This window comes from Notothenia rossii (genome assembly GCF_949606895.1).
Source record: "Notothenia rossii genome assembly, chromosome: 10".
NCBI lineage: Eukaryota > Metazoa > Chordata > Actinopteri > Perciformes > Nototheniidae > Notothenia > Notothenia rossii.
Window position 1 is genome coordinate 36,191,197 of NC_136908.1, and position 18,701 is coordinate 36,209,897.

The window sequence follows — 18,701 nt, forward strand, 5'->3', positions numbered from 1 at the left end:
CATGTAGGACTTTTGTTGCTGTCAGTTATGGGGAGAGTAGGGGCTCAGAATACTGAAATCTGTATTGTTTTATCGTTTTTTCCTTCTAATTTTGTATTATTTTCTAAACCACACCCTGTTATTTCAACCCACTCTCTTCAGTCTGCATACAAATGACACGACTTTACACATTGGAAAATGCGTGCAATAGATACGCTAAAGTCCGATTTTGCGTGCCTATCATACGCCAACTATTCCCATTGAGTTCTGAGTCCGAGTTTTCCGTGCATATGAGACGCAAATGGATACGGTCGTGTCTGAGAAGACCGGTGTGGTCCATAAAAACATGTTATTACTCAATATCAAGCCACGATTATTGATTTTATTTGTAATCGTATAATGTCTGACTTTTTTTGCCGTCCGTGATGAAAAGAAATGGGGCTCAGATCCTCAAAATACTGAAATCTGTATTGTTTTTTATCTTTTTTTCCTTAGAATCTGTTATCCATTTCTAAATAATACACTGTTATTTACTCAACAATAACACACTATTATCCTTGTTTTTATTTATTCGTTTGATTCTATAATATTGGGCTTTTAGCCGTCCGTCAGGAACTGATTTTCAAAATAAGGTCACCGGAAACAAACAGCCCGGTTCAAGCTCGATGATTGGATGTTGTAGTGCACGCTGGGATATGGTGTTTCCCACATAGCACGTTTCGTTAAAGGTCCACTGGACGCAGCGCAGTCCAATTCGAGAAGGCGATTCGCCATTAAAAGAAGAAGAAGACGACGACATTGAACCCTCCTTGACACGAAGTTCCTCGAGGTAAACCCGTTTTCTGTAATGTAATAAAGAAATTTACAGTGTTTTTTAAATGATTTCAGCTTTTGCATCACTTTACAAAGCACCATGTGTCGACATACAAGCTTACGCGTGCAAATTATTTGCTAGTTAAACCGCTAGTTGAACTGCTCAGTCAGCATCATCGAGTTAGCCTTAGCTAACGTCTGTCGTTTTATGGAGCTGTTGCAGTTTAAAATCAATCGATAGTAACATAGTTGATCATGTTGTAAATAGAATGGGGCTTCTTCAGTTTTTTGACAGTATTTTGGGTTTTAAAGCTTAAATTCACTCTTCGAGCCGATCTGAGATCTGCTCAGATATTTGTCATGTTGATATTTAAACAGACATTACTAGCCGCTCGCCGATACATGATCCAGTATATTCTTTGCATTAACCAAAAGTAAAAACGCATTAGCAGGTACAGGTTACCAAAAAACATGCATCTGAAGATGATATGTTATACATTGGGAATTCATAATAACTGAATTATTAATTAAAGCCAAGGGTTTCAAAGGAGATCTACATACTCTTATTCCTCCATTGCTAATATAATAACATCAATGCCCTTTACCAAAACATTTTAATCATACCTTTCCCTCATAATGCTGATTTTGGTCTAAACTTTAATTCACTTAATATTAGGCTAGTTTAAATTACAGCTACACCTATGATCAAGCACAATCTGCTGCTTGGGGATGCATGTTGAGGACACACAGGCAAGTTTCTTGTTTTTTTTAAAGAAGACGCAAAAAGAAGACAAACCACGAACAAAAGTGACCTGGTGGAAGAGAGAAAAAGATGGGCAACGTGTGGCCAGCAGCAAACGAAGGAAAAAAAGTTCTTCTAATGGTTAGTCTACATTTTATGAATTTAATCAAAGTCAGGATATGTGATTTAAAGTAGCCACTGGTTTAATAATGCTGTCTATACTTCAAATTTCTATATATTTGCACATCGATTTTGTCAGAGGACTAAGGACTAAAACCAATAAGCGTATGTAAATGACATGATAATGCAAAAATACATTGAGCTTTGATATTTTTCATGTTTGCTGAAGGTTGGTGTTTTTGTAACATTTCTTTAAATTTGTCAATTAGCTAAAATAATCTGTTTAATGGGTTTGAATAATTTCCCCCCCAAACAGATGGTACTCCTCCATGCAGTAATTCCACCATAACAACATCATGTCTAAGCTACCAAGATCCTGGTAAGAAAAAAGCTGCTTTTGAAGACTTTTTCTAGATAAGGTATGTTTCATATGAAATGTTTTCCTCATGGTATGTATTTATATTTCTGTATTTAAAGATTTTAATATGCAGAGACTTGAAGACCTTCTACGGGACTCTGAGACCATTAAGGAGCAAGATGTTGTGCCACCATTGTCATCTTGGACTCAACGGCAAAAAGAGTTTCAACAGTGTTGGCAACAGGTGAGGCCACAGAACGTTGACAACTTATTAATAACTAAGAATATCGTCAAGATGACCTGCAATCACTGTCTCCTGGAAGAATCTGTCATCCGTTGTGAGGAATGTATGCCATCAGAGTGGTTTTGTAAAGAGTGTGATATCTTGGTTCATATAAAAAACACTCTGCACAGTAGGCAAAACACCTGTAATTGATTTTACAAGTACATTCCTCCAACAGAGTCTGTGAAACTCCAGGATGGCAAATACATCATTTCTAAACAAGGTTAGTGTCCCATTTTTTTTAATTGATCAGCCTTTTTTCCCCCTCACAAAAAGACTAATTTTAATCTCAAATTGCATTCTGTTATCATAGTGCTTGCTTACAACATTGTTAAATCTCATCCTGATTGTACTTTGACATTGCAGATTGTTTGCTTCCAACATCCGTTCCTTCAAGGATATGTTCTTGTGAAGTTTTCGATGTTGCAGTCTCTGTTGGTAGACCTATCATATTGGTGTGCATAAATGGTAGGTTTTGGTGAAATTGTTTTTTTAAAAGTATTTTTTAACTAATACATTTACTCTAATTCATTCTTATTGTTTTTTTCTTTATGTGTTCTTATGCCGTTAAGATCTTAATGTTCCAGAGCTAACATGCAAACATTGCACTAAGAAATGGGGTCCAGAATTCAATGACTTGGTTAGGAGTGGATACTGGCCAGCTACCATGCAAGCACAGACCCTGTTCTACCAATATCTGTTCCATTCCTTTGAGGCTATGAAGACGGCAGCTCCAGGAATGTCTAGACAAGCCTTTACTGCAATGTTGGACCAGAGAACAAAGCAGTTTGGAAGAGTAAGTACAAATGTGAAGCTGAAAGACAAATACATGTATTATCATAATACATATATTTATGGCCAAATATGGATGAGCGAAATATGATACAAAATATGATAACATATATAATGTATTTTTATTTCAGACTGGCAAGGTGAATGCAGATGCTTTTCAGAGAAGCTTTCTGCAGTATGTGTACTGCACATTTGAAGAGAATAAACTTCTGGGTAAAGAGCCATTTGTCTGTCCAGCCTGTAGCCCTGAAATGGTGGCTGTTTCAGTAGATGGCAATAGGAAACTTTACAGGTTCCAGAAAACAAACCAGTACGTTTTTTACATTGACACAGCAATTGTCCTTAGTCCTTGTATTTTAATTTGACATTGGGATTGCTATTTTTATTTATTTTTTACATTACATGTCATTTGTTAGACGCTTTTATCCAAAGCGACAGTACAGTGGACAATCCCCACAGGAGCAATTAGTAGCTATAGTTCTTTCCTGTTATACATCTGTTAAAACTACAGCTATTGAATCTAAAATATTTCTGTTAGACTTTATAATCTTGTTTTGAAAGATGTGCTTTAAATATAATTATTATTATTATTACTATGTTCAATTTGTAACTAGAGTGGTTATCTATAATTCCTTTTCTTATAGGAGTGAAGAGCCAGGCTTCTTTGACGGAGTGTTTTTAGCCCAAGACTCTGAGGTTTCCACTTTTGTGGAGGATGTTCGAGGGGCTGTCAAAAGTGTAAGTTTTAAATTAAGCAGAGCAAAATGTATCTCACCTTTTTTAATAACTAATTGAAGTTAAAATAGTAGTAACACAGTGACCTTCATATTTTTTTGGAGATGGGATAGAAGTGTTGAGACCAGATGACAGGGTGATGAGGTTAGCAGTGCGGTCAAACTGTCACAAGCATTATTGCTGTAAAACTGGATTGAAAAAACAGCTAAATTTTAATCTAGAATATATTACACATTTGGAGCCTTCCAATAATCCAAAAACGGGTTTGTTATTATCCAGGGAGTTGCATATCCAGGTGAATCTGGCAGTCGAGCACAAAACACTTGTGTGTAATAGTTTATATGTTTGATAATACCGTCAGTTGGTCCCACCATCCAGTGTTTTGAAATAACTTCTGATAATGATTCTCTAAAAACGATTTACTTTGGTAGACTGCAGGAAAAGCAATGTGTGGGGAATCTCACTGGACAGCAGCAAGGGAGACCTCTAAGCGAGTCAACAAGTTGGATGAAGAAGGTGTTGAAATTACTGTGTGTAGGCATGGATTTCTTCTCAAAGGTTGGTAGTTGTCTTGATCATTTTCAATTAAAATATTTGTAGATAATCTGAAGCCTTACCTTCAATCTGCTTTGTACTCACTATTTTTAAAAGCTTTAAATATGTATAGAGGAGAAATCTTTGCCTATCCGATGTTTCTCCATAAAGAGTTCCAGAGTACCTCATTTTTGGATATAGACGTGACGTGTCGGTATGTACCATATCTTGTAAAAGTGTCAGAAGCCTTGCCTCATCTTCAGCCCCTAAAGGAAATGAGACATTGCTTGTCTGTGATGCATGCCAAAGCCCACAACACCAAATGCGAGGTGAGGATTTGAATTACTTAAACAACAATTAATGGTAAATCTGACCACTACACATGAGTCTGAACTGATCCAAGAGAATGTTTTAAGTTATGAGTTGTTATGAGACTTTGCATCAACATTGATTACCTCATGCTTTAGATTATTTGGAATGCACGGAACCAGGAGGGTGCCGGCACCACTCTTGGTGAAGAAGTGGAACGAGTAAACAGCTTCTTATCCAGATGTGGCCTAACAACTAAATACATGGCCAAGTCAGGTTTGTGAACTTGTTTGGGCCCTGCCTTCCTGTAAATGTACACATTTATATTTTATAACATTGTAATGAGATATATTCTTCTTCACAGCAAGAACTGACATGCTCACAGTCCATGCTATGGGCTGGAATCATCGCAAAGAGAATGGCCTCCACATTGCCATGTCCTCTAGATTCAAAAAAGTATGTTTGTGTATTGAAATGGAGATAACTATTTTAAGCTGTAAAATTTGACATTTAAGTCCACCCAATATATATAAAAATTACACCCCCATATAGACATTGCAGTGGTGCAGGACTAGAGCTACGAAATTCATTAAATATGTTATTGTGTTAATTTCCTCCTTAAAATGCATACTTTTGGTTTATTTTCATTGAATTATTTTATAAAATGGCATGATTCTGTTTTGCTATTTTGCAGACAGCAGAAAAGACAGAGGCTGTAACTGAGAGCCTGAAGAAAATGCAGGACCAGTTGAATTGCTCTGATGACATGCTAGAACTGTGGGGTGATGATGTCAAACAGTGGGCCAGTAAAAGTAAGAACAATACTGTTTTGACGTATACATAGATGGAGTAGGTTCATAAAAACTAAATAATGCTGTCCAAATTAAACTTTGTCCTTTAGTGTGCCTGTTAATGTGCCTGTCAGTGTGCCTGTTAGTGTGCGATGTGCACACTGACCTTGATTGTGTTTGAAACTTGTTTTCTTCTTTTTATCTTATTCATTTAGGAAGTGCATCAGCCAGTCCTGCCGATGCTGGTTGTTTGCAGATCTCAATAGAAGCACTCTTTGTGAACATTTGCCAGAAAAAGCATTACCTTTAAAGACAAAATGGTAAGCATTTTGGGACATTTATTGGTTGTGTTGATTAAATCCCGTCAGCTCTTTTGTAATCTATGTTTTAATCTCATTACAGATCGTAACAAAAGGCGTCAAAAGATTGTCCAAAAGGTTGCCCAAGAAAAGAAAAGGTTGCTAGAAGACATCCACAAGTACAACCAGCAACCTGATGGTGACCCTATTGACACCAAGAGAAACTCTCAACCAAATCTGCAGAGAGCATGATCTGGCCTTGGCAGGAACCCAACAGAGGTGCTGTATAAAGATTTTACTTCTAATCTACAAAACTGTAGTAATAAAATGTGTTCATTAATGTGAAATGTTTATATTCATTCTCAGACGGTGTGGACATTCTCACTAAGAAGGGGCTGTTTGACCAACAAATGCTTCTGTCACGACTGACAGAAGAAAAGCAGATCCTTGTGAAGGAGATGATGCAGCACCTCAAGTACCTTCAGTACCTCAAGGACTCTGTATCAAAGGTCCAGACACTGATGGCCCCAGTTTCATTGATCACACAGACAGGAAGTAAGTGAACCACATGGATTTATTCACTTTAAAATACATAAGCCAATGTTTTTCAAACCAGCAAAGGCAAACACACTTTAAAGAAGATTTTATCCATCTGTTTGTTTTTATTTGAGTCTGACTGCATTCTAGTCTTTCTTGACCTAAATACGTTTTCTCTGAATAATTTTCACAATTTATATGTTTGCTATATAACTTGTAGGCTATCCGAATGGAATCACAGAGGAGGGGTACAAGGGCCTTATGTGTCTTCTAAGGAGAAATCTGCATGACCTCAGACTCAAACAGCAGACAGTAGCAGGTGCCTACAGAGGAATTCTGGAACCCAGTCCTTGGCTGGTGGAGGACGAGGACGAGGACATGGAAGAAGAAAAAGACTGGCAAAGTGACAACAGCTCAGATGATGAAGATGACGCAGAAGAAGGGACTTGACTTGTGGAAAGTTACTTGGTGCCCTTATGCAGTATAGTTAAAGCGGACATATTATGCTTATTTTAAGGTTCATATTGTGTCCATATATCTGCCTTTACTGTTCTTCATTTTCACAGCTCCCTTCTGCCATTCTGACTTAATAATCAGATTTCAGCTAGCTGACTGTTTTAAGTGAATAAAAAGGTAGTAAAGTGACACCAAACACAAAGCAGTCTAACAACTAACCCGGGGATGTTTAACTAGCTAACAGGCACAACACTAGCAAGCTAACACAGCGAGCTAACATGTAGATGTTTCCGTCTGGATTTGATTAAGTGTGTAGTTTTTACATTAAAGCGGACATATTTAGCTTATTTGAGTTTCAAATGAGTGCTTCTAATGTGACATGTTTCCGTGCTTTAATGTTGAAAGATTCCTATTTTTCTCATATTACCAGAGCTCTCGGATTTCACTCCATTCACACGCTCACACGCCACACCTTGTATTTCTCACGCAGAGATTTCTTTCCAGGGTACCGCCCACCAAGTTGTGCCGCAATTTTGTAAACAAACTACGCTTGTTTGAGACGCGAGCACTCCACTAGCACCACCCCCCCCCGTTGACATTCGCGATACAGAGGGCTTCATACTCCACTAGCACCCCCCCCCCCCCCCCCCGCCCCCCCCCCCCCGTTGACATTCGCGGTACAGAGGGCTTCATGGGAACTTTGAGGGGAGCCAGAAGTTGGAGTACCAAATCTCACTCTGAACTCTGTTCAAAACTTGAGAGCCCTGTATTACCTGTGCTGCAGCACCTCTTTTCTTCTTTTCTTTACTTTGTCATGTGCATTATCATATATTGTAACCTGTGTTTTGCTACATATGCTCTTTTATCTTACCAAAATAGTAATAAACTGGATTTTGTACATAACTGATGTCTGTAAATATTTACTGATACCAACTTGATATGTTATTACATTATAGAGTTGTCTTCACACATTAAATAATTAGCTTGGACTGAGGTTACAGTCATTTATAACAGAGATTGATATTGGATGTGTAACATAATTCATAACGAACTAGAAACTATGTTGAGGATCGGGAGAGGGACAACAGTTGTTCCAAAAAGCACTGGTAGTGTAAGGGACATCTTAAAGGGTCAGATAATAAAGACAGACATTGGCAGTGTAACGTTGTTGTAATGTGTAAAGCCCTAACACTGAGTACATCAAAGTAACAATTCAACAATATTAACCACATAGTCACCACTTGTCATAGGCTACTATCGGTTATAAAGTTTAATACAAATATTACCAAAAATGTACCCAATACCCATTAAAACATCCAAGTTGGATCATTATTTTAAAAAGCTTACTAATCTGAGGCCATGCATAGGAAATATCTCCCATAGTAAAAACTCATCCACCAGTGGTAAACAAATTTAAATGTATTAAATCGATGTGTGTGGTTGTGGAAATACTGGACGTGACGTTGTGCGATTGCGTTGCCATGCAACAGCTTTGGTTCATGTTAATTTACAAACTCTTCAACTACAACCCTAGTTATATTTAAAACATTTTTAGAAGGCCTCGCGAAATACTTTAATGTAAATTAAAATGTGAAGGAATGTGTGTATAACAAAATACATCCGTCATAAACACAATACCGGAAACAGATGTAGTGATGTGACGTGTGATCCTCAGCTGATTGGATGTTTTAGCCGCAAAGCATGTTGGGATATGGTGTTTATGCGATATGAAATCTGAAAACATGTTTTAAAAAATAAAATAATACTTTATTCCGAGTGTGCTTGCTTTTCTCTTTGGAAGTCATCACATAAATGCATTATAATACACGGTTCGGCTGCATTAAATATTAGACATCTGCCGTTGTTCTCTCTTTATAGAGCCCTGATGAGAAGACTTCTGGACAAACTGAAGAACTGCCGCCGAAACATACGTGACGTGGATCATAAATATATTAGCAATTAAACAACATCTTCAATTTATTTTCACACAATGCTTCTCCTTGCAGTATCAACACTAATTCGGCTGACTTTTATATTTGATCCAATCGGTAGATAGGCTGTATTTACACCATAATGGTGCACAGCTGACAGACAGGGACTTGTATTTTTTTTATTTTCTTTGAATATAAGAATGTAATTACTGAGTTGAGAGAATATTCAGGGGTTTTGGGTGATGGGAGACACAACTATGGAATCAGAATTTCAATAGCTTACCGTTACATGACGGATATACCTTTCTGTCTGCAAATCAGATATTAATGTGAAATATTATAGCAATATCCTGTAAAATTATGTGAAAACTTGAATAAAACTACACATATTCAGATGTTATACATGCATACGTGTCCTACACTAATAATACAAATTATGTTATTATGGCATTGTATGCTGTGTGTATTTATTTCACAATAAAGTTAATAGTAATATTATGTTTGATATTATGTTTTATTAACTAGACCACATTCTGATTAATGATGTGAAATATAAACAACCCTTAAATCAGACTTCAGTTACACCTGAGTAAAATTCAGGGAAGGTGATTGTCAAGTGCCAACAATCAGGCGAGATATTTGATAGTTGGTGCTTGAAAAGACTAAACATTTATCTGCAGATCCCTATAAGGTATATTCATTACTTGTTATTCTCTACTAATAGTTAATTAACACTAGAACCGCCAACGGGTAAATTTTACCCGCAGCTGTTTTTTGATTGTATGTAACTTTTGTTGAATAACATATTAAAGTTTCCCAGTCCGTGACTTTTCCTGAAAGTGTGTTATGTAGCACCCTCTGTTGTTAACAATTGTCAATATGAAGTCAGATTGAAAAAATCGCCCAAAAAAATGCCATTTATACCTATATCCGCCAGCGGGTAATATTTACCTCATAGAAAATGCAGCGTAAACATGACGTGTTGCTATAGCAACGCCTTTTGTCTACTGCGGTTCCTTATAGATAGAGAAATAGATTGAGAGAGAGAGAGAGATAGATAGATATATTTATAGATGGATAGAGAGAGAGATAGACAGATAGATAGTTATAGATAGTGTAACATCTTGGAGAATACAAGATCTTGGATGACTGAGCTCACGTTGAGGACGTAATGCATGGGTTTAGGTTACGTGCCAGTTGAAGAAAGATGGACACTCGGAATGAGAGAAGTAGTCCGCGTCGTCTATTTATGTAGACAATTATATGTTCATAGAACAGAACATTACAGATAGATCGATAGAGAGAGATAGAGAGATTTGTACCTAAACAAAACACAAGTCTAACACCAAGCGTTTAAATCAGCACTCTTAGCCATATTTTAAACTTCATGCTATCTGCACAAACTATATCATATGAAAAGCTGAGAGTCCACAGATTCTATTGGTATAAGTTTCATCCCTGTGCAATCAAAACTCACTGTTCTGTATGATAAATTAAATAACATTGTACCTTGAAAATCTATAGCGGGTACATTTTACCCTTTGGCGGTTTTAGGTATACAGCGTCCTCTGGTGGTCCTAGTGTTAAAGACTGTATATAATGGCTATTTTGCACATCCCTTTCAGGATTTCGGTTTATTTACATACAGTATTATATACACAACTATATAAAAAACGTAATGCAATGAATGAAAAGCTTGGGTTGCAGGTTCCTCAACAATAAACTGTCATATTCTGCACATTCATTATACTATCTACCTACATCTTATAAGAGTCAAATACATATAGTGCCTTATTAGTTTGTCTGTTTTGCACATCCTCCTATTAATATCTGTGTACATCCGGCACTAAACAGTTTTATTGTAAAGATCACTTACAGCATCTTCTTGATTTTTTCTATTCTTTCTATATTTCTATCATTTCTACTTTCCCCCTAAAATATTCAATAGCGTGCTTTAACCACTAGGTGTCCTTTTCTATCTATCTAGCTGTGCACCATTATGGGGTAAATAAAGCCTATCTACCAAATATATATCAAATATAAAATTCAGCCGAATTAGTATTTTTACTGCAAGGAGACGTATTTTGTGAAAATAAATGTAAGATGTTGTTTAATTGTTGATATATTTATGATCCTCGTCACATATTCAGTTTCGGCGGCAGTTATTCAGTTTGTCCAGAGGTCTTCTCGTCAGGGCTCTATAAATAAAGAACTATGGCAGATGTGTAATATTTAATGCAGCCGAACCGTGTATTACAATGCATTTATGTGATTGTAATGGAAACCTCTGTAGCAATGGAAAGTCAGGACTCAGAGAGACATGAGGAGAGCAGGAGCTTTGATGTCAAACACTGATGGTTTATTTAGGAGAATCGTCCGGAGAATTCACATCACATGTCACAGCAGCCAGAGGTTCTGACTTCACGGTAGAGTTGCCACGTCAATTCTGAAGAACTCTACCCTAGACCCATGTATTTAGCTAGTCCAGAGAGAATAATCAACATCGTGCATAACAAGATATAATCATAACTCCTCTATCAGCTGATCCAACAGGCAGGAACAAGGAGACAGAACACTGAGAGCACAGCGGCCAAGGTTACAGGTGCGTGTGCTCAGTCAGGACAGTTTGAACTGATAAACTGGGTCAAAGTTATGGACCTTGGAAAATATTTCCCCAACAGTGATGACTTCCAAAGAGAAAAGCAAGCACACTCGGAATAAAGTATTATTTTATTTGCTTGGCACTTCCGGGTATTTCTCCGCTGGTTCTCCATGTTCACAATACCGTGTAACTGTCACGTTTGAAGGGACGAAATCGTGACATCTTCACGTCTCCCAGCATGGTAAATCGTCACATGTTCACGTCTTGCCCTGATACCGGGTTGAATACAGCAGTGTTATCTAATCCTGACCCTCAGTGTATATTTTTGTGTATTTTGTAGTTAAAAAAGGTATAAAGCCCACATCTGAAGGCATAAAATATTTTTATACCTTAAAGATCTCCTACCATCAAACAATCAATTATTCAAAATACTTGAGGCTGGCTTCCTAAATGGTCTCAGAATCTACACTTGAAAGAGGCTTCTGCCGGACAGAGGTGAGCAATACACTTTGTCCTATAAGATCTGTCGTTTTTGGAAAGTTCCTGACCCTGACCAGCTATAAGTTAATTTCTTAATTGATATCAATAGCAATGAGGAAAAAAAACAGCCTACAAAGTTGGGTTATTGTCTTCGGGTTTAATCTGACAGATTTACTAGTTTTATCAATCATAACTTGTATCAATCACGACTGTATTGAACAATATGGTGAGTGCCTTGCTAACACTGTAAATGATGAAACAGATGTTTATAAACAAATACTTCTATTTTGATTTCAAATATATATGATTTATATATGAGATTTTTTAAATGAACTAGTTCGTCAACAGAACTTCATAATTTACAACACAACGAATATTTAGGACACTTTCATGTTTATATTCATGTGCTGTTCCCAGGATGGTGGCCAGGTCTTTTTGCTGAAAGAAAAACAAGGCAAAAAAAAAACAGTTTGACATTTTTTTTCAATTTCGGAAATATGTTGAGTATACAAAATCCTTTCAAATGTCTTCTCAACCCTAAGAAGGACCATACACATAACGGTCTGTTTTCAAATCCTGGATGCTAGGCCTGTCGGTCGGGCCTTTAGTGCCTACTCTTGTTCCGACTTTCCAAGGAAACTGAGGGTGATCCTTATGCTGCTAAGCTTCCAACCACCGAAACGTATTCAGCGTGTTTTTTTTTTAAAATGTTGTCTGTGGGACAGCAGTGTTTTAAACGTTGTTTACCCCAAACCATACTGCATTATTTTAATTCTATGATAAGCAGTTCACCTGATTCCTTCAACAATAATGATGACCATAACTGCTTATTGGACATTGTTGACATTCAAGCTGGTCACAATTTAGCATGTCATTTAAGTCTTCGTAACTATTATTAGTAAAAACACACTTCACAGTAGATTTAGGTGTTGACAAAGCTACATCCCTCTTTAGGCTATCACCAATGCCACATATTAAAAAGGGCCCAATAGTGCTTTTTGGGGTTTTCCATTTCCAGAAGTGTGTTGATTACGTAATTGTGAATGTAAAGGGACTGCAAAAGCTTAATAGAAAAAGTTCCCCCAGAGTTTCTCTCCAACACACCTGACTGAAACTAATTCCTACATTAAACGTAATAGACTAAGGGGCAGGACGTATCCAAGCGGCTGGCTCTGGTTTCAGACAGAGGGTGAAAAGAGGTGCAGCAGCACAGGCAGTATGAGAACAATAAAGAGCTTTTTGAACATTTAAGCAGGAAAAACGTAATACTAATGAACCTGGAAATTAACAGACTATGTCCTCTTTAAGTTCTCTCAGTCTATAATTACAAAGAAACCCTGATTTCTCGGATTTCTGAACTTAAAATGGTGCAGGTGCTTATTACATGAACTTAAATAACTCACAATTCATGGCAAAACTGACTTCTTAAATAGATAGATAGAGATTTATTGTCTCCCTTGGGAGAGATTTGCCTTGGGCAGTCGAGAGAATACACATAAACACAGGTATACATATAGAACAACCAGAGTCACAGATACACTACAAAGATCACATGGCGTACATAAGGTATACAAACATACAGGTGTACCCGTTACACTCCATTATTAATTAGGCCGAACTGTCAATTTATTGACAATTGAGTTAAACAAGAAATCTGAATTTACCATGCAGGGCAGGGCATCCAATGGACCAGCACTTCTTTACAGCCCTTTGAAACAGAAGAGAGGACAACAACTAAATATTAATTATTTTAATTTATAATTCAATACTTCATTGCATTTCATCCCCCAGGATTTTAAAATGGTAAATGTTTGGATTAATGTAAGACCTCCAAGAGAACAGCTCAACATGTAATTGTTGAATTTCTGACAAAATCCAACAATTTGAAAACTATTATGTTTGTTGTGTTGAAGGTCCATACCTGTTGTGTACTTCATGCAAACAATATAGCTACTAATCTTACTTTCACGTGTCTTTGACACAGATTGCACTGGAAACGCGTCCAGTTTGCTGTGATATTCACACACTGTAAAGAAACATGAAATTAAATTGTCCATAAATCCAAAACTTGATATCATGTATGGTCTTGCAAACTTTTAAGTTGGGTTTTCAAATTGAAAAACACCATTTGTAAGGCCTCAAACAAATGCATGTCATAATTTTCCCATACTTGATATGACATAATGCACCTCTTGGGTACCACAAATGACCACATAGTGAACCACAGATTATTTCCATGTGCCACAAAGCTTTTTTTTAGGAATCAAAAGAACTACTATTATGTCAAAAGTTGTATATTTTTTTTATTACAGATCTGTAATGCCTGTATTTTTTTTCATACCTTCCTCCTTGTTTTGTTTTTTCTTGCCTCGCTTCTTTTTTGCTGATATTTTAACAGCTCTCTTTCTATAAAGAGAAACAAAAAACAAGTGTTAATTGCAATAGTCATGTGGTGTGTGCTTTGCAAACCAGTGAAGTACTTGCGAGAACACTTACATTTTGAGAAAAAGTTGGAAAAGCAAAGAGTGAAAAATCTTCTGGCTTAGAGGCCAGTTGGTGGTGCTACTTTTGCTTTACACTGGCACTTTTTTTTAACCGTTCTGTATCTCATATTGTATAGAGTCAAGATTTCCCTCATTGTTCTACATCATATATTCTATATTGATACCTACCTGTCGATTGCTTTTTTCTCTGCCTCAAACTCTTCTTTCTCCACTTCCACCACCTGTTCTTTCTCCTTGCCTGCCTCCATCTCTCCTGCCACCACCGGTCCAAACTCTTCCTCTGAGTCTTTCTGTCCCTCCAGCTCTCCTCTCTCCAGTCCTTCACTCGCTAATCTGTCTGTCTGTGTCTCTATGTCCCCTTCTGTCTCCATCTCCTGCATCTCAGTAGTTCCCTCAGTCTCATCCATTTCACCTCCCTCCCCCTGTTCTGTCTGGTCATCTTCTTCTCCAGTCCTTTCATGCTGGCCTAGACCCTCTGTCTCAGGATCCCATGCTTTGAAGTTAAACAAAGCAGACGAACAAGACATTAAAGATGTAGTGCAGGGTTGAAAATATGATTAACCAAAAAATATTAAAGTTTAATAAAGAAAAAAGAATAAATAATTGCCCAAAACCAATTTAGGTTGTCTAAAATATTATCTGACTGACATTTCTATCTGATCCATCTGGATAGGTACACAATACAGGATTAAACTTAATAAAGAATCATGAATGTGCTGTGAACTATAGGGATGTAACGATATACCGAATATCGCGGTATCGCGGTAAATAAATTTCCCAATACCGTCGTGAGACTGACAAAATCTACCGCGATTTTTAAAAAATAATAATTTTTAAAAAAAATATTTTTTTTTTTAAACACTTTTTTTTTTTAAACCTTTATTTAACCAGGTGGTCCCATTGAGATCATCGATCTCTTTTTCAAGAGAGACCTGTCCAACATGGCAGCAAGTAGGTTACAACATGAAAATAAAACAACAGATAACACAAAAGGACATCGTATTTACAGGGCTACATTTACACACCTAGAGACATTGACAAGTACCAACCATATAGTTATATCTCGCCATGTCAATAAGCCTGGCGTTAGACTTTTTCGCTGTCCGTCATTTTGACAGACAGGATCGTAAAATATCCGTCATAATCCCTTATTACCCGTCGGGTCTGAACAGTTCACGATAGAGCATGCTCGTGAACTGTCAACGGGGGGTGGGGGGGGGGGGCGGTGTTATGCCGTGTGTGCATGCACCTCGCGGGACGCGCACAGCGTGAAGCAAAACCTCCCAGACATGTATTGATCTGTACGGCAAAGTACGGTTTGGGAACTATATCATTTCCTTTTGGAGGGCATGCATAACACGGCATAACACCAGAGCCTCGCTGCGGGGAAACGTTGGCGCTGTTCCGAGTTTGTTCTAATCTGTCAAAATGACAGACTGCTTTCAGATTTTTCCGTCATTGTTAAATAAAATATTCGGTTAACGCGACCACTGGTGTCCCAGCAACATCAGTACCAAGCGAGAGAGTTGTTTCCAGAGCAGGGGATATTGTAAATGCCCAAACACCCCAGCTTATAAATACCTGGAAATGTGGACATTCTCATATTCCTAAAAACCTGTCTGATGATGCTGAGTGAGTGACTAGTGAGTTTGAGTTGAGTTACTTGAAAAACTAAAGTGAAACTTGATTTATTTTATTGCAGGGTCTGATTATTAAATGTCCTTGTTTATTTGTGAGATGCAGTGGCATAAAGAAAATGCTTACTTTGTTTGGTAGTACCAGTAGGTACAAAAACACTGGTTTTCTTGTTCCAGTCTGTTACTGTCACTTTGTTTTTGACACTTTAAAATACTGCTATCCTACAAAAAGGCTGTAAAAATCAGATTTATTATGTAATAAAGAAATATTTTCCGAATAAAAAAATGTTTTATTGAAAAAAAAAAAATTATGATTTTTTTTTCTTCCCTTTATTATTCAATATCGCGATAAATACCGTACCGTGGACTTGTTATCGCGATATTATCGTACCGTGAGTTTTTGGTATCGTTACATCCCTAGTGAACTACCTTCTAAAAAGCCTTCAAAAAGGCAAACCATTTTTTCCAGGACCGCATGGGCTACCAGTGGCAGCTCGAAGGGGCACTGGAGCTGGGCCGTCCACTTCTTATTTTTATTGTGGTACTTCCCCCAGAAGAGGAGAGGAAAGTACCCAAGGGCCTTCAGTTTTTCGACCTTAAAAACAAAGAAAAACATATAGACAAACATCACACAAATAGATACAGACAGAGATAGATTTTGTAGGCAGTGTTAAAAAGGCAAGACTTTAAAAAAAGAGAGTTGGCAGTCCACTCTCTATAGTGTGTCTTAATCAGAGAGAACCATCAGAGCAACACCACTACTATTTTCTAAAGAGACAATTGTGTTCCTGTTCTGTTTTGCCATTCATTAGCATCTGCCATGAAGTTATATTCACTCTACCACATTACAAGTGAACCAAAGGAGACACCTCTTAACCACACCGCATTGGCCGTCGGCTATGTTTTTGTGGTGTGTCCCGCATCATTGGCATTTTTTGCCATTCCCAACAACCTTTGCTGATGATTCAACATGTTGTATTGGCAGCAGAGCTGTCTGCAAAATAAGCTAGTTTAAGGAAATCTGTGCACACGAAGAAAAACGAACTTGAGGAAAACTAACTACTACAGTCCAAAGGCTCACACAAAGTCTTTTAATTTGTTATCTCATCTGGTCGTTCTATTACTCAGATATTCCCAACATGAAGCTGAGTGGAGAGTGTTGTGAAAATGTTTTAAAGAGTGTATCACAAACATTGCCTTTATTTCTAGAGCCTTATGTATTTTGTTGTCCCTTTTGAAATGAGGAAGACATACTTCTGCCTACTGCTGTTATGGAGAGTAAAATCCTCTTATGCAGGTGCAGAGTGTAAGTGAGGGTTGGCAGTAGGTTTTAATCTGTGTGGTGTTTGACCTTCTGGCTTAAACGTAGGTAACGTGAGGATACCATACATCGCTACTAGTTCTTTGATGTTGGTTGGTGAGTCAGAACATTTAGTCTAAAATTGCTTTGGGGGGTGGGGATGAGTGGCAAACAATGTTGACAGGGCTAAAGTCAAGTTATCGTTTTTTATATTTATACTAGCTAATTATTGAAATATTGCAAATACATTTGGGTTAATGAAATCTTGACACATAATTGAATGACATTTCAAAAGTTGTTCCTTCCCTGTACAATATGGATTCAATTAATATTTCTCTAATGTTGTGGGACAGTAACCTTCAATGGCTGACCAAAATAAAATAAAATGTTTATTACCACCAGGGCAGAATTATCGAATATCTTCGATTGATTTCTCGACCGGTGTACTTTTTGGGCCCAGTCTTTTGCTTTCTGCCGGAAATCCTTCATACGGGCCGTGTGCCTTGATTTCAGCTCCAACATCTTCCCACACTGAGGAAGTGAGAGGGAAAGAGGAAGTAGGAAGGACATACTTACTTTTTCTGATAGAAAGACAGTTATAAACAGTTGGGAAACAAAGTATTGCTTATTTCTTTCTTTTAACCATATATATTATAATATAATATAATACTTCCCAAAAAAATGAATCGGAAAATCAATTAAATTCAACTGATTGTACAGACTGACAAAATATGATAGCGAGTAAATGTACCGGATCATTTATTCAGCAGGCTAACCAAGTTAGGATATCTAATTAACAGTATACAGAGGTGCCACATTCACTTTATCTAACTATTTGTAGCAATTCATATTTGAATTGACACTATGAATGTCCATTATATGGCCTCATATATAATCATAATAAAATATTATTAATTTTTTTAAATCAAAATATTGTTATTTAAAAGAACCAACAGTCAAACTTTTCAATGGAACATGCACATGCAGTAAATGCAATGTTCTAATAAACACCGACTGTGATGCACATTTGTGGAGTGACAAAACTCTTTCCGGCTTTTGTTAGAAAAAACTTAAAGTCACCACTTTGTTCGCCACTTTTATTGTATTGGGTTTTGCAGAAAACAGTCATCATAAACCTCAAATCATGTTTGTTCATAAAATGTATCTGTTATTGCGTGATATAATGCATGTTTTTTGAGATAGAGACTGTAGTCAAACTAGTACTTAATATGAAATTGCTCTTATGTTCCTGAAGTAAATATTCATATATTCAGTTTTATTCATAATTTTCTTTTCGATTTGTATTATAGAGTAATACACATTTGTTTATATTTCTATTATTAAGATACTCTTTTGAGCTCCTGTTGATATGAATATATTTGATGTTTATGCTAATTATTTGTATTGTATTTTGTATTTTATATTCCTCCTACATATTTTTTATTAATTTGTTATGTCCAATAACACTGGGCTGCAACGAAATAATTTCCCAATTTGGG

At 37.0% G+C, this 18,701-nt stretch overlaps 3 protein-coding genes and 1 long non-coding RNA gene across 8 annotated transcripts; 3 read left to right on the top strand and 1 right to left on the bottom strand.

Moving 5' to 3' along the window:
- The first annotated feature begins 1,588 nt into the window (after positions 1-1,588).
- LOC307023199 lies at positions 1,589-2,227 on the top strand. Its single transcript, XR_013803629.1, has 3 exons — positions 1,589-1,675; positions 1,971-2,033; positions 2,132-2,227. It is a non-coding gene; the product is annotated as an uncharacterized lncRNA (long non-coding RNA).
- Positions 2,228-2,918: 691 nt separating this feature from the next.
- Positions 2,919-6,145, top strand: LOC307023197 (uncharacterized protein). 4 transcript variants are annotated; one of them, XM_079656307.1, is made up of 9 exons: positions 2,919-3,091; positions 3,219-3,300; positions 3,732-3,825; positions 4,254-4,685; positions 4,824-4,941; positions 5,030-5,121; positions 5,360-5,477; positions 5,672-5,776; positions 5,859-6,145. In XM_079656307.1, exons 4-8 carry the CDS (start codon positions 4,482-4,484, stop codon positions 5,764-5,766), a joined length of 627 nt encoding a protein of 208 aa, XP_079512433.1. In that variant the 5' UTR covers positions 2,919-3,091; positions 3,219-3,300; positions 3,732-3,825; positions 4,254-4,481; the 3' UTR covers positions 5,767-5,776; positions 5,859-6,145. The 4 variants fall into 4 exon arrangements, 3 of the variants coding, with proteins under 3 accessions (XP_079512433.1, XP_079512434.1, XP_079512432.1); XM_079656306.1 differs by having other exon boundaries at positions 2,927-3,091; positions 3,219-3,397; XM_079656308.1 differs by lacking the exon at positions 3,219-3,300.
- On the top strand, positions 6,142-7,030 carry LOC307023198 (uncharacterized protein). The gene is made up of 2 exons (XM_079656309.1): positions 6,142-6,310; positions 6,513-7,030. Exons 1-2 carry the CDS (start codon positions 6,166-6,168, stop codon positions 6,740-6,742), a joined length of 375 nt encoding a protein of 124 aa, XP_079512435.1. The 5' UTR covers positions 6,142-6,165; the 3' UTR covers positions 6,743-7,030.
- A 5,127-nt stretch (positions 7,031-12,157) lies between these two features.
- On the bottom strand, positions 12,158-17,743 carry LOC307022011 (uncharacterized protein). 2 transcript variants are annotated; one of them, XM_079654582.1, is made up of 7 exons: positions 17,599-17,743; positions 16,332-16,497; positions 14,434-14,758; positions 14,103-14,167; positions 13,725-13,787; positions 13,426-13,469; positions 12,158-12,199 (listed from the first exon to the last, which is right to left on the bottom strand). In XM_079654582.1, the coding sequence occupies exons 1-6, from the start codon at positions 17,722-17,724 to the stop codon at positions 13,462-13,464; spliced, it is 753 nt and encodes a 250-aa protein (XP_079510708.1). In that variant the 5' UTR covers positions 17,725-17,743; the 3' UTR covers positions 12,158-12,199; positions 13,426-13,461. The 2 variants fall into 2 exon arrangements, with proteins under 2 accessions (XP_079510708.1, XP_079510709.1); XM_079654583.1 differs by lacking the exons at positions 12,158-12,199; positions 13,426-13,469; positions 14,103-14,167 and having other exon boundaries at positions 13,731-13,787.
- Between the last annotated feature and the right edge of the window lie 958 nt (positions 17,744-18,701).